Source organism: Delphinapterus leucas, chromosome 5, assembly GCF_059928025.1.
Source record: "Delphinapterus leucas isolate spDelLeu-1000000601 "Yukka" chromosome 5, BTC_Dleu_Yukka2, whole genome shotgun sequence".
NCBI classification, from domain to species: Eukaryota; Metazoa; Chordata; class Mammalia; order Artiodactyla; family Monodontidae; genus Delphinapterus; species Delphinapterus leucas.
In genome coordinates this window covers 44125925-44142051 of record NC_143133.1, presented here as the reverse complement: position 1 = coordinate 44142051, position 16127 = coordinate 44125925, and the positions used below count along the sequence as shown (strand labels likewise).

The 16127-nt window shown below is 41.0% G+C and overlaps 1 protein-coding gene across 3 annotated transcripts in view; it reads left to right on the top strand.

The window, feature by feature from the left end:
- Positions 1-723: 723 nt before the first annotated feature.
- Positions 724-16127, top strand: part of LDB2 (LIM domain binding 2) — a 389003-nt gene continuing 373599 nt past the window's right edge. For all 3 annotated transcript variants that reach the window (XM_022566920.2, XM_089911700.1, XM_022566922.2), the window contains exon 1: positions 724-1670. In XM_022566920.2, the coding sequence (XP_022422628.1) occupies positions 1539-1670 (132 nt within the window). In that variant the 5' untranslated portion in view covers positions 724-1538. The remainder of the gene's footprint in view (positions 1671-16127) is intronic.

Below are 16127 nucleotides of genomic sequence, written 5' to 3'. Positions count from 1 at the left end.
TTAGCAATACCTTATCCCCTGTTGGCTAGTGACTTAGAGATACCCCAAGCCATGACTGGGGCAGAAAGTTAATTAATTTGCTTATTAAAAAGAAGAAATGTCTCATTTGCATGCATTTACATTTAAGTCTTGCATGCATCAAGCTTTTTGGTGGTCTTGCTTTCTTTCCTCAATACCACTGACCTAGCTAGATATTAGCTCAAAACATTTACATTTTCTGCATCTGGGCTTTGTTTAAGCGGTAGATGTCTGGTTATCATTGGTTCCAGCAGAACTTGATTGTCATACAGATCATTTAATCTCTATAGACATCCTTTCCCCTCCCATGGGCTGTGCGAATTTTCTCCCAGTTATCACATACCGCAATTGAGAAAAGATTCATGTACTTGACCAGTCTTAGAAAATAAAGACCTTGTCTCCATTAGAGTTGGACATGTTATTTGGGGATGAGCCATTCAATTATTTGTAATTTCCTACTCAACTGAATTTTCCATGGTCATTTTTGTGGGAGTTTTCTCTTTCTTGCTTTTCCTCTCTTACTTGGAGGTCTGCTTTGGCAGGGTTTTTTTTCTTTTTCTTTTTTCTCTCTCCTAGGGAAAGAAGACCATTGCACCATGGGTGTATCTTAGGCATTCCACATTCCAAAGAATCGTTTTTTACCTGAAAATGCTTCAGTGACCTGAATCCTGGCCCCCTCAAACCAGCTTGAATGAAGCTTTGGGAGAAGGAGAGGGAGGGGGCTGGGAAGAGGGGGTGATTGGGGAGGGCAAGGGGTTAGGAGCGGTTGAAATGCAAAGACTCTAACAAGCTCTTGCTTGGAACAACAGTGAGCAAAATCAAAACTATAGAGGAAGATTAGTGCAGAGGGAAATCTGCATGGGAGTGAATCACCAGCTCAGTTACCCGGGACCACGATGCCCCCGTTTCTGTATTTTGTAGTCATCACATTTCTGAACCATCACAACGGTGTGGCTGTCAGGGGTGAGTGGCTCTGGCAATGGTTAAACCACCTATATGCTAACAAGCTCAGCAATCAGGTTGTGAAGGGTCCTGGCTAGAGGAAAATAATCCAACCAAACCTTAGACCTCTGTCAGGCTGTGAGGAGAATTATATTTTTGAACTAGTCTACAGTGTGGACAGGAAATGACCTCTCCACAAACTGCTTCTTTAAAAACAAGCAGTGGTGCCTAAAGCTATCCAGCTCCCCTCTCTCTCTCCCTCCCTCCTTCCCTCTCTTCCTCCCTCCCAGCCTCCCTCCCTCTCTGAAGCTCCTGCTCTCTCCCTCCCCTCCCGAGAGCTCTCCCCCCTCCTCCCTCCCTCCCGCTTGCTCTCCGTCTCTCTCTCGCTACCGAGGGCTCCCACAGCAGTTACCAGCCAGTGTGTTCAGCCTGCCTGCCTGCCTGCCTCTGTGTGTGTGTGCGCGCGCGTGTGCGAGCGTGTGCGTGCGGCTACTTTGTACTGTGAAGAACACAGCCCATGTGCTCTGCATGGACGTTACTGCTACTCTGTTTAGCTTGATTTTCGACAGGCAGGCAAGATGTCCAGCACACCACATGACCCCTTCTATTCTTCTCCTTTTGGCCCATTTTATAGGAGACATACACCCTACATGGTACAACCAGAGTACCGAATCTATGAGATGAACAAGAGACTGCAGTCGCGCACAGAGGTAAGTACTTCAACCTTGGGTGTGTGTTTGTGTGTTTTTTTTTCCTTCAAACTGTGCCTGAGCTTTTCCTGGGTGGCTGGCTGCATTCTGCGGGAAGTGTCCCACTAGATACTACCACGTACGTGGAAATGAGCGCCAGCATGAATCCACTAGTTTGGACGCTGGGTTTCCAGGCACAGCAACTCTTGGAGCTGGGGACAGTTTCTGCCGGAATCTTGAAATAGACAACCCAGCACTTGATTCGCTTGCCGGGTGTCCAGAAATGCTGCTCTACCAGAACTCTGGCATTTTCAGGCTCTCAGTCGGTCCCCTTAGTGTTTCTTGAGATAGAATTCCGAGGGATTTGGTGATCATTTGCATCCAGCAAAATAAATTTTTTTTTTTAACAAATCCCAGAGGAAGTCTGCTTGACCGGCATTTGCTTTTCAAAGTCATCAAAATCAAGGTGAAAAGGGCAGAAGAGCCACCCTTCGTACTTTTCAGAACTAGCCCTGGAGGGACATGTTTGTCTATTTCCGTGTTAAATTCAGAAACCAGTTGCTTGGGGCAAGGGGTTCTTGACTTTTTTCCCTCGACTGTGGGAGTGTCTCCCAGGAGCTCTCACTTCCACAGGAGCTGGCTCAGAATTCAAGTCAGCTTGAGTTTTTGCATATTGTGATCTTGTGCCCCAGAGAGAAGCCTCACCTACTCGCAAGCAACTCTGGGAGCAGAGAGGAGACAGGACTTTCAGAACTTTGTAAATGCAAAACTCCAGACCGCCTCCTGCAATTTAAATATTTAATGCCAGTTGACTTTTCCTCTGTGCTGGCTGGGCTGGTAGGTCCTACTGCTGGGCTGTCCATTTGCCTTTAAGTTGGGGCTTTGTGTTGAAGTGTTCTGAGAAGGAGTTTGTTATAGGGGCACCAAAGTCACTTTAAGAAGTAGAAATAGCTGGGAAATCTGTCTTCTCTGCAGAGTACAGATACCCGGAAGGTCGATGGCAAAGAGCTTTCAGGGAATAGCTTTGGTAGAATTTTAGGTAGAAGCTTGACTCTCAATTCTGGAAAGGGACTCAAGGTTTTACGATAAAATAAAACACACTTGCTTGAATTGTTAACAGAGCCATGGAGAATTCATGATGTTTAATGTATTTAATATAGCTAACAAGATGTGACCTGCTTTCTGATTGGCTAACTGCTGGACAAGGACTGATTAAAAAAAAAAAAGCTGGGCTGTCTTTATCACTGCTATTTTCTTTATATGTTAATACATCATAGATGTTAAGTGGACTTGATGATACCGTTGCTCTCCCCAGAAGCCAGTAGCTTTTATACAAGTGTAAACTCTGTCCTGCTAAGGGTGGTGAGCTGTTGGCAGAAAATGATATTTGTGTGTTGTTGTGTGTGTGTAGTTGTGTATGTATGTTACAATTTGTATATTGCATTCAGATCTTTGCAACTGTGTATTGGAATGTTAAACTCTTGCACAAACTATTGATTGTCGCAGCCTGCTTTCAGAATTAGGAGGACAGAATATGTCATACTGTTCAGGCACACATAATTGCAACACAGATTTGGAGTAAAAAAAGTCTTAAAAATATGATTAGTTTTAAAAAAGAGACCAGCGACCTTTATGGATCAATTCTTGAACAGCGGCAGGATTTAAAAAGAACCCGTGTCCATCCTACATTTTAGAAAGTTTTTGAGGAGTTGTAGAAGGAGGGTTTTTCTCCATCCTTCTCGGTTAAGAGAGCAGGCAGATTTCTCTGATATCTGTGCTCTCCTGTGCCCCTTAATTATCACCTGGCCAGTTCTGAGCTAGAATACTTATCTGGAGGACTTCTCTATCCTGGTCCTCATAAAAATCTGCAGGATGCAATAAGGTCCCACATTTGTTTCACATTTGAGAGAAAACCTTTAAAGTCCCTCATTCATAGTATTGTTTCTTAACACTGGCACGTTATCTTTTGTGAGATGGCACGTTATCTTTTGTGAGAGTTAAACTCAGGAATTCCTAACTTTTGGATTCTGGGTTATTACTTTTAAGTAGAAAACCTGCTTCACAGCTCAAGAAACTGGAGAGGAAAGCTTGCTATGGCAAATCCTAAAGATTTTTTTAAACCTCGCTGACTGACAGAAAAGCACTGAGAACTGTTTTCTGGTATGTTCTAGAGCCAACCCTGAACACTTCTTCCCTTAATTAGATCTTTTTTATAATTATCCAAATAATTGCTCTGACACTTCCTTTTTTCTTTGCCAAGCAGTAAAGGATGTCACGAACCCAAGGCCATAAGTTTGTTTTCATTTCATATGAAGAAAAAGGAGAGAATCAAATAATTGCTCCTAAGATATATAAATATTAACATTCGATATTAGATTTTGATCAAAGTTTGTAATGGAAAAAATATTTAGAAAAAAATAACTTCTTGAAAAAGTTACATTGTGCATTTATCAATATTAATGGTGACTATTTATGGTAAAGTTGTTCTGAGCCCTAGAGAGGGATTGGTTGGAATAAAGTGCAGTAATACCCAGCAAGAGTTATCAGTTTATTCACACACAAAATCAAATAGATTGTTGAGTGATTACTTTTAGAATTTAACTGATGCATCCAACCATTTTGGACAAGAGAGACTCACTTTCTTTCTTCTCTCTCTCTTCTGGTTCCTGCTTCTATATTACATGGTATTATTTCATTGACTCCTAATATCGCACTCTCACACACACATACACACCTATGTAATACTCTCGATTCTCCATTCTTTTTTGAACGTAGACTTGCCTAGAAAGAAATTGCAGCAAATCAGTCTCAATGAAAAAATTATAATCAAGTTTGCAGAAATTTCCTAGAAACCTTCTTTATGGAAAGGAAAAAATGTAGTAAAGAAGCATGGTGCTCACCTACTCTCCTTCCATAGATGACTCCCCCAGAGCATTCTCTCCTGGGGATTGATGCATTTCTTCCAATTAAATAAAATCAAAGCCCTTCAGAAGCTGGGTAGTTTTAAAAAACACTGGATTGGGAGTTAATCCTTTTTCGAACTTGTTTCTTTCACTTACATGGATCTTGGTTCCTCATAAGCAAATTATCTCAAGGCCTCTTTAATTTAAAAATTCAGATTTTACCAAAGTTCAGAGTTTGGTTTTCTTTAGTAGGAGAAAGTGTTGTGAACTTGAGTAATGAGCACAGACATTACTTCTTGGCTCACGGTATTTAGTTCAAAATCACAAATGGTACTGAAAAAATAGGGTCATAGTGGAGAAAATATTGCAGGGAGAGACCCTGCCAGTCTTGTTTAAGGCCAGTGCTGGGAGCAAGCAGTTCCTGGGACAAAGTAGGTGCTCAGTAAACATTTGTGAACAAGCCGATCATGAATCAGTAGATGACAGAGGAGAGAGAATTTAACTATATCACTGAAATTGGCACCTTTCCTGAGAAGCACAATTCTGATGCCTTTGGGGCTCCTGGTACCTCCTGAAGCTGCTTTAGGGACCTGCTTCCAATTCCCCTAAAAGTGCTCATCTCCACATTCTCCACACTTATTGCATCATGAGGCAATTTAGATCCCTAATCTTTGTGGCAAAGGAAAGCACAGTGTCTAAGAAATTATGGGACCTCATTTCTTTTTAAAGGAATTTGAATGCATTACGAAGCAAACAAAAACAACACACATATGCTTCAGATGCTGTTGGCTATTGTGGGAAATAAAATTTCTTTGCAACACCAGAATCTCAGTGGAATTTCATAAAGAAGTACATAGATGTTTCCCCCTTTTCTTAGTTGAAATTAAGAGAAACTCTTGGAGCTTTGCGTCAGTTTTGGTCACTGTAATTCCCAGGCAGCAGGAAGAGGGCTATGTTTTCCATTGTGTATGTTACCATGAATTGACCTGAGATCTTCCAAAATTCATTGACTGTTTGAATGGTCTTGCTGTCTCAAATGTATTTTGAAAGAACGAAACTGCACAATTTTTAGTTTAACACTGCACACAGAGTACCGTCAGATAGGACTTAAAAATGTGTCCTAAAGATTTCAGGTTTTGTTCTGTAACAAGCTTCAGTAGTAACAAAAATAACAGTATTTTTTTTCATTTCCTGAAGTCTGTGCTATAAGATTAAAAATATGTATAGGTGAAATATGAGATCATCACAGTGAACTTCATTTTTAGTGAAAGGATTTTAGTAATGTTGGATTTTTATAGAATTTAAGAAAGTTTATCAAGTTATACAAATTTTGGATATTGCAGACAACTCTTTTTACCTTATTTCCTCATTCAAATGACCAAAAAAGTCTCCATTCCAATGAAGATGTTTTTAAGTACATAGATTTTTTTCAGGTTGGCAGTATGCTAATTTTAATAAAATATCACAAACACCAGGAAAGTGTGGGTACTAGGATGTATTTCTTCTGTTTTGAGGTTTTTTATTCTTTTATCAGTATTACACATCCCACTCCCAAAGAGAAAACTGCGATTACAATGGGAAGCTGCCATGTACACAAGGATTTTATTAGAATTACGGTTTTTAGTTTTACAGGATTTAATATGAACGTTGAAAATATTTGAAGACCTTGAAATTTCAATCTGCTGCTTTCACCCCGCTTCAGCTCAACTCTCCAACTCCATGGGGAGGGGGTGGGAGGGGGTGGAAGGCTCTCAGTCTTTTCTTTCAGCTACATTTTTATATACTTTAGTCACAGGGTTTCCCGTTGTAGCATCATGTTTATTCATGGGGTAGCTTAGTATCATTGATGCTCAGATAGAGCCTAGTTAAAATGAGATTAGGTATTCTGGATAGGTGGGAAAAAAAAGAAAACGGCTTTGTGATAAACTTGGATTTTTTTTTTTTCCTAGAAATTTAGAAAGAAAAATGGTGCTGTTACTCTGAGGCATATGAATGATTTTCAGTGTTAAACACAGAACTTTCCAAGTTTTTCGAAGGGGGTTGGTGAGGAGTAGGGGGAGGGGGGATTAGTAGTGGAAAGGAAAGCTATTTTGAAAATGTTAAATGAAACCAAAAGTGAAGTTTTAAAAAATAAGAACTTCCAACCTCTCTTATTTTTCAAGATCTCTACATGGCCTCAGAAAACAAATTGCTGGACTCTTGTACGGATTTTATTTTCCTGAGGTCTTTTTTTCCCCCATTTTCCTACTATGGGAACTGTTTTTAATTAAAAATTGCTGCAAACTAACTATTCGTAGGAGGCCAAGAAGAAAAAAAAATCTCTCAGCTCACATTCAACACAGATTCTTATCAGCCTAAAATCAATGCACACTTAAATCTCTCCCCTTTTGGTATGTAAATTATGATATAGGATTTAAACAGTATTCATTTTTTAAGCATTTAGCTTTTTGTTTGGGTTTCAGAAAGAAATTAATTTAAAATGTATGGAGACAGGGCTATAAATCTCCTTTTATTACATTTGTCCACATTAACCCATTTTCATGAGGAACACAGAAAACCCCCTTTCTGAACAAGCAAGTGAAACAGAAAACAAACAACCCCAAATATTGTCAGGAACAAGATTCATAAACTTACTTATTTGGATTTGGTTGGTGGGTCTCGGAATATAATTGATCTGGAAAAACAAATCTCTTTTTGAAAGTAGCAGAAAACAGAGCTTTAAAAATGTGTTCAGCTGATGTAGATATGACATATACCTTTGTCATTTTCTGACCAAAATATTTTCCTCCTTTCTTTCTTTCCTTCCTTCTTCCTTTCCCTTCCTCCCTTCCTTCCTTCCTCCCTCCCTCCCTCCCTCCCTTCTCGCCCTCCCTCCCTCCTTTCCTTCCTTCCTTTCTTTCTTTTTCTTTCTTTCCATCTTTCTTATCAATCTGAGCTTAGACTTTTTTTTTTACATTTAAATTCTGGCAGCATGCATCTGAACATAGGCAACTATTAATACTTGAGACAAACTTCAGCCCTTCCTTCAGGAATTTCTATACTTCAGGCAATGACAATATCTGTGTCTGGAAATACAGAGACGATTAAGACCATTTGGTAACAAAGGGCGACATACAAACCAGTTCTTACCATGTAGTGCCCTGTTAGGTTAACACACTGTGCCTTTGTATACTGAAGGATGTACACCTTTCTGAAAAGTAGTCGTGATGATAGTAACTAGCATCTATGGAGAGGTCACTATCTGTAGGGCCAAGGTGCTAAGTGCTTTCTGGACATCAGCTCATGTAACCCTCATAATCACCTCCTGAGATTGGTACTCCTAACATCTGCAGTCTTACTGGTGAGGAAACAAAGGGTTAAGTAAATTGTCTAAGGTCACACAGATGGTAGTTTAATTTTAGAAGTTATGCTGTTAACTGCTTTGCTATATAGCATTTCTCTGAGATAAGAAATACTAGCAAGGATTGTAGTTTCACCTGTGGAAATTTATTAGGTGAATGCATTCATTTTTTCCTTGGATAGGTTGACTTTGGCAGTGCCTGGAAAGACGACCCCATCCACCTAACCTGGTTGGACTATTTGCCTCTCAAGTGTCTGACTCATTTCAAAAGGGACCATGTGAAATTCCAAAGGATGGAATCAGAGGGGGAAAATATACCCTGGTTATTGAAAAAAAAGAACCAAATTCACACTCCCTATTAAAGAATGAATATTTTCAGTATTCATTGAAGTGGCCTTATCTGAAGAGTCACTGGACTTGTTGTGGAACACTATGCATAGTTATCTAAGAGTTTAATTTTTTAAACTTAAAAACATCTAAATTTCCATTCAGTGCTTGACTCTTCTCAGGTGTGTTCTGTGGAAGATGGTGGTTTAATTATTTTAAACATCAATGGGATGAGTAGAAAAGCTATCTCATTTTTGGTAGTGCCACGCCCCTCCAAATATAAGATTAGGAGAGTAAATTAGAATTTGGCATGATGTTGGCTTTCTTTGCAGGTAATCAGTTAGGAATCGTAGAAAAAATAAAGGCATAGAGGGAAGAGAGCTCCTAACATGTGCTGGTTTCTCACTATCCTAGTTTGACCCTAAGAGGCAGTCTGTCCACATCGTGTGTCTTTGGATTTCCTCGTGGGAAATGAGGTTTCCTTCCTAATCCTGTAGCCTACTTTAGCTAACTGTGAGGCCACTGTGCTTGTAGTAAATGCCTGCCAATTATTAGAGATAAGATGGATCTTTTCACGTGATCCACTCCCAAGCCCAAGATGCATGTGTTCTGGTTCTCCTTTAACAGATCAGGAAACTGAGGCTCAGAGAGGTGAAAACCAAGTCCATACATGGGCATCCCCGGGGGCTGCATCTTTTGACTCCCCCGTTCAGTGCTCTGCTCAGAAGCTTGCTGGTAAAGGCTACCCGCTCCCTGTTGGAAGCCCTGACGGCCACCCCTTGCCCTCAATTTACTACCACTTTTGACCAGCCTAGTTTGAAGTTATAGTCTTCCAATTAAAAACAGAGTGCTGAGCGTTAAAGATGTGGTAGACCCCTCTGAAGAAGAGGAACCACCCCTGTTCTGGGGACATCACAAGCCCCCATCCTCTCTTTTCAAGATTTGGACGGTCTCCTGACTATACTCTCTGCTCCCTTTTTCCACTATATAATCTGTTTTCCCACAAGCAGCCAAGGTGATATTTTTGAAGCAGAAATCAGAGCACGTCACTTTCCAGCTCCCCCTCACACCTAGAATAAGCTCCAAACTCCTTGCTCTGGCTTTTAAGCCTCTATTGATCTGTTGTTTCCTGATGGCCCAGTCTTACCACGTGTTCAGCAAACTCCAGCCACAAGGGACTTCTTTGGATCCATTAACTTGCCAAGCTTGTGCATACCTCAACACCCTTGCCCTCAGTGGTAGAATGCTTATATGGCTTCCTCCATAATAACACTTATAAGTATTAGGAAATCTAATTTGAATTAGAATTTGGCATGGTGTTGGCTTGATTTGCAGGTAATTGATTCAATGTCTCAAAGAAAATAACGACCATGAAGGATGAGTCCTAGCACTTAGTAGGGCCTCTACTGATCAACTTAGATGCCCCCTTCACAGAGAGGCTTTCCTTGATCAGCTCATTACCCCTCCCGCACACAGTCTCATTCACTTTTTAATCACATGCCCTGATAATTTTCTTCGTAGGAATTATAGCAAGCTGGTATTTTTTTTTTTTTTTTTTTTTTTTTTGCTGTACGAGGGCCTCTCACTGTTGTGGCCTCTCCCGTTGCGGAGCAACAGGCTCCGGACGCGCAGGCTCAGCGGCCATGGCTCACGGGCCCAGCCGCTCCGCGGCATGTGGGATCTTCCCGGACCGGGGCACGAACCCGTGTCCCCTGCATCAGCAGGCGGACTCTCAACCACTGCGCCACCAGGGAAGCCCAGCAAGCTGGTATGTTTTTGCTTCTAGTTTATTTCTCAAGTGTCAATAGAATATAAGCCGCGTGGGAACAAGGGCCTCATCTGTCTCCTTTACAGTTGTCTGCCCAGTGCCCCATAGCACATAGTTGATATGCAAAATATATCTGTTGAATAAAGGAAATTACGTTGTACCAGCACTATCCAGACTGACATTGGAATTTACCTTGAATCTTCCCAACAATCACCGACAACTACAGTTGGAAAAGAACCTGTAAGCCTAATAGTCGGGTGAGCATTTACAGATAGAATGTTCAGCCAGACCTGCAGAGAAAAGAAGCCTGAAGAGAGGAATTTCTTCTGTGAAAGAAGTGTTGAGCTGAGAACTTTGCCCTCTGGGTAGTATGAATCTGTTGGGAATCTCCTGACTTCTGATGAAAAATATTTACACCTTTCTCATTTGCTATTTCTACTACTTCTCTCTTTGGGCCCCTCCCTGAGGGCCCACAGCCATGAATTATGATATGAATCACGATAATACCTTACGTTTCCTGGAGCACTTTGCATTTTGGGAAAGTGCTTTCAGGGCCATTAATTAACTTACTTGAAGTGATTTATATAACAGAAAATATGGGAAGTTATATTAGTATATGATGTGGTTTATAATGTCTTTGTGTTTACGAATTGTGTGGTGTGTTTGTGTTGTGTGTGTGTGTGTGTGAATGTGTGTGCATATGTATGAGGGAGAGAGAGACAGAGACAGAGAGACAAGAGAGAGATATTTGCTCGCCCCAATCAGATTTTGTTTGTGTATGTGTGAACCTTCTGGTTAGGAAACATGCACAACTTTTTTTCCACTAGTGTTTTTTTCTTTGGAATGAAAAGAGTAGCGTTCCTGGAATGTAAAGATCTGAACTGAAGTATGACTTATAACGAATCAGATTTGGATCCAAACCCTGGCTCTACCTCTTGCTTGCTGTGTGATCTTAGGGCAGTCATTTAACTTTTCTGAACCTTCATTTTCTTGGTCTGAATTTTATGTTGGGAGGTGAATGGCTAAAGCGTGTAAAAATTCCTGGTATATAGTAAGTGCTCAATAAATGGGAACTATGATGATGATAATGATTATGCTGCCTTTTTCTCTGCCCCATCAGGAAATTAAGTTGTGTAAATCATGTAAAACATTGCTTGATTTCCTAAAAGTATCTTTATTTACTTATTTTTTATTCAAGTATAGTTGATTTACAATATTGTGTTAGTTTAAGGTGTTCAGTAAAGTGATATACGTGTGTGTGTGTGTATATATATATATATATATATATATGTTCTTTTTTCAGATTCTATCCCATTATAGGTTATTACAAGATATTGAATATAGTTCCCTGTGCTATATGGTAAATCCTTCTTGTTTATCTTATATATAGTGTTGTGTATCTGCTAATCCCATAGTCCTTACCCCTCCCCCTTCCCCTTTAACAACCATAAAAGTATCTTTAAAAATATACCTTACAAGGCTTGCACAAGCATATTTCAATTTAATGAATGAAACTTGCAGTGACATGTAGGATTTGTGGGTTTGGGGTTCTTATAATACGTGACAGAACCATCAGGGCATTCCACCATCATATAATAGTGATGACACAATAATCATACACCTTCTTGTGGCTGTGATCTCCCCCAAAGTCCAGGTTATAATTAACTCTTAGACATACCAAGGTTAAAGACTAAGAACTGATCAATGTATAGGACACATGCACACTATTCTGTTGGGGAAAATCTGTGTTCAGGGTTTGCTCTAGCTAAGAACTCAGTGGAGACAACAGAATATTGAAATGTTCCCCTTCACCAGTGCCTTTGCAGGGCCATCTAAACAGGAACCCTGGGGAGGGCTGGAGAGCACACACCCACTGGCCTTCACTGGCCATTTTGCCTAAAGAGGTGTACTTCTCAAAATGCTGCCTGGCACAGACTCCTCCAAGGGAGCTGTGTCAGTACCGGGTGAAGCCCAGAGCCCCACCTGCATGTCTGGACAGATAACAGCCCTGCCAAACTGATCCACTGTGACACCTTGTGGCTTACTCCTTAACACAGTGCAATGTACATGGGTGGAACTGGTGATGCTCTGAACAGCACCATGTGGTCTCTATCTGGCCAGGGGGATCAGGTTGACAGGTAGTAAAGCTACCCGCTTCTACTTTTTTTTTTTTTTTTTTGTGGTACGCAGACCTCTCACTGCTGTGGCCTCTCCCGTTGCGGAGCACAGGCTCCGGACGCGCAGGCTCAGCGGCCATGGCCCACGGGCCCAGCCGCTCCATGGCATGTGGGATCCTCCCGGACTGGGGCACGAACCCGCGTCCCCTGCATCGGCAGGCGGACTCTCAACCACTGTGCCGCCAGGGAAGCCCTCTACTTTCTTTATGGATGCAACCGAGTGTTACGATGGGCTGCTTTGTCCCACCGACTTCAGTGTACAGCCTCCCTGATTTTTCATATTGAAGTCCTTAAATTACACATACCTTCCTACACTTCATTTCATTGACTAGGTCACCTGTGATTTTTATGTAGAATTCCACATTAATAATTTTTAATCAACTTTTCTAGAGAAATAGCTTACATAACTCAAACATTACATTGTTTTAAATTTTAACTTAATACATATTAAGTGAAATATAATTTAAATTTACGTTTGTTTTAATATATGTTAGTTTTTTGAGAGGGTAGTGCTTTAAATTTTGCCTCCCAATATGGGTCATTTCTTAGGATTCATGAAAATTTGATCTTGAGACTGAAAATCTGTGCAGACAATCAAAAGTTACACTAATTATACAAGGCTAACCATTTGGCAGTACACACACACACAAAACCCTTCTTAGGCCTTATAATGTTAACCATGATTACTCTGCAGTTGGCTGAAATTTCTTCCTTGAAATTGAAATTAAGCAGTTGGTGCATATCATGTGCCTCTGAAAGGTTCTGATACAGAAACTCTGATGGAGCCTATGGCTCCCCAGTTGGATGAATCCTAGAATTACAGGGCTGGAATAGATGTGAGTGATCATCTAGTCCAAACTTCTGATTGTGGAGATTGTGGAAGTGCCGAAACCAGACACAGGTGGCGCTTACCTGGACTACAACCTGTTGTGGATTCAGAAGTGGTCTCAGGTTTTCTAAATCATAACACTAGCTGCCCAGGTAATACCCAGGAAGTGGCCAAATCAAACACTCTTACCTATCACTAATTTGTACTTCAACCCTACAAACACTTTTCCTTTTCAAACCCCTTTCTTCTTTCCAGTTTTCCAATTTGCCCTAAAATGGTATTGATCTTTAGCATCATGCTATTGATGTTGAAAAACACATCACTAAGCCTTATTGCTTTAGAATTTATGACTGTTTCCCTTGCCAATTTATTTAAAATAAAGTTGCATATGTTTTAAGATATAGGTCTACTTTTTCTGATTTTAAGAACTTGGTTCATTATCAATAATAGAATATTTGTAAAGTACAATGTACAAATAGGTAAATACAAATTATCTTTAGTTCTACTATGCAAAAAATTGCGGTTAACATTTTAGCAGCCTTTACATGCTTAGGGACATACCGAACACCCGTTTGAATCCAGCTCTTTTAACTAAAATTATGAGTATTTCACCATGTTCTTAAATCTTCTTAAAATTTTGAGTTGCCTGAATTATTTACACAAATGTTTATGTTTTTAACATGTTATATATATATGTTTTAGCATGGTATATATATTTAAAAAATTATCCAGCTTCTTTGCACCATGATTTGATCTCAAGGAAATAGCATTCTTAGTAATCAGTCTTGTCCCAAGTAAGTTGGAGGCTGCTGGTATAAGGAGTTAGCTATGGTGCCTATTGTGATTACCATTAACATTTAATACTAGTCGGAAATCTTGCACCCAGGGCTCTCTGTCTCCTTTTCAGAAAGCTTTTCCCTCCCATGTGAGGGTAGATCATTTTCCCCCTGTTTATCTTTCCTTTGTATTATTTCTGAGTCGGGAGGCAACCAGCACACAACCTTGTGCAATGTCTGTAAATCAAAAGATTTTTGCACAATTCCTACTGCAAAGAGGGAGGTTGAATTCATGTTAAGAGTTAGTGTTGATCTAGAACCAGTAGTTGGGATACAGCCAGTTAATTTATGATACCGTTTGAAGGACATGTCTTCAATTCAAGGAGGAAAGTGATATTTCATAAAGTGGGTTATGTCATGAGTTGTATGCAGTATTATCTTATTTTCCTCACTGGATCGAAGAGCTCCTTGGGGTCAGGTACTACCTTATTCATGTTTTATCCATCATGACAAGTGACAGTCTTGGTGGCCAACTGCAGTCTTTTTCTTAAAGGTACATTTCACAGAGGCCGCCATTTTGTAACTAGATTCTGAGTTATCACTGTTTTTATATGGGTGATATGCATTTTATAGATAAGCCTCACACACATGTTCTAGGAAAGAGCAGTCATAGCATGCAATCAGACTGTGTCCCCTACATAGCATGAGCACTGAATGATTAACTTCTAGAGTCCAGCAGACTTGTTTCTCTCCTTACTCTTTGTGTGACCTTGAGTGCTCTGGATAATGTGGGGATGATAATAGAATCTACGTCCTTGGACTTTTATGAGGATCAGGTGAGATGATTCTTATAAAGTGATGAGCATAGTGCCTGCACCCTCTGAGTGTTCATTACTATGGTGACGCTGATTTGTTTGGCGGATGTTGAAGTCTACCATATGTGATCTTACTGGTCTGGAGGTGAAGAGAGCCGCATGCCTGACTTGAAAGGGCTAGTAAGACCACAGGAAGGATTTGCAGAGAAGGAGGGATGAATGGGAATTTGCCAATTTAAGAATAGTGGTGGAAAGGATGCTTTTGGCTGAAGGAAAGGCACAGGCAAAGAAAGTGAGTCTCAAAAGGTGATGCTCTGTTTGAGGAAAGGTGAGGATTTTGGCATAGCTGGGGCTTAAGGTCTAGGGTGGCTGTATGAGTGTGCATATATGTGTGTAGGGTGGGGTTGGAATGTGGTAGGAAATAAACCTGGAGAGGAAGTGAGGGCTGGTTGTGAAGGCTTCCTTATGTGCTGTGAGGCCGTTGGTCTCTATCCGTTGGAGACTATCTGTTGGACTTCAGTATAGTGAGTATGAATAGGGCCCTGGAATGATTATTTAATTTCTCAGTGCTTTGGTTTCCTCATCTGGAAAATGACACAAGAGTAGTCCTCACCTTGTAGGTTTTGTTTTAGGGAATTTAGTGGGATGAGGCCTTTAAGCTTTTAGACCTGCTGGTCCAGCACCTCACTACTATGTAGTAAGGATTCCATCAACATTGGTTTCTACTCTCAGGCAAAGGGAACTGATAAAGGTACTTTTTGGCCCGGGCAGTGAAACCAATGATGTGCCTTCGAGCAATGTCACTCTGGCCACTTTGTGGAGGGCAGACTGGCAGTCTGTCTAGGAGCATATTTGTCTGCTGAGAGGAGGGGGTCAGTGGATGGGGAGATGCACAAAGGAAAAATGACACACATTTACTGGCTGGCTGAGCTATTTTTAGCCTAGCGTGTCTGAAGCAAAGGATGGATTTTCATGGCATTTTTTTTTTAAGATGCAAAATTACTGTAAGCCAAAGTTATGTAACTTGCCTAGGGACACTTTGTTTGTCCACCAATGAGGCCACTGTGGGGTCCACAAAACTTTTAGCAGCCATTTTAAAGGGTGGGTCCCCAGGGTTGGCAACCCTGACTTTTCCTCCTGCCTTGACAGAATTGGGAAACTCGAATTGATGAGCTGGGGCTTCTGGGAAGATCCCCCCCCCTTACCTGTCAGCCAGCCTGGAACCAGGACCTCAGAGGGAGATGACAGTGAGTCACGTGAAGAGGATGAGTGGGGAGCGAGAAGATGGGTTGAAATCCTTTCCCACCCAGGCCATGTAACATGAGTCTCTGAGCCTCAGTTTCCTTGGTGTAGAATGGGCAGAACAATAGGTCAGCATCCGAGGAAAATCTTGGACGCTCAGTGAGACGGTGGAGGGACACTGCCAGTACCGGGAGGTATTGGAGGGTGGCTCTGCCCTTCCCTACCTGGCATTTCATGTCATATCGAGGGCCAAAGAATTTTGTTCAAGAGTGTTTCTTAGACTCTTCTCACATTTTCTTTC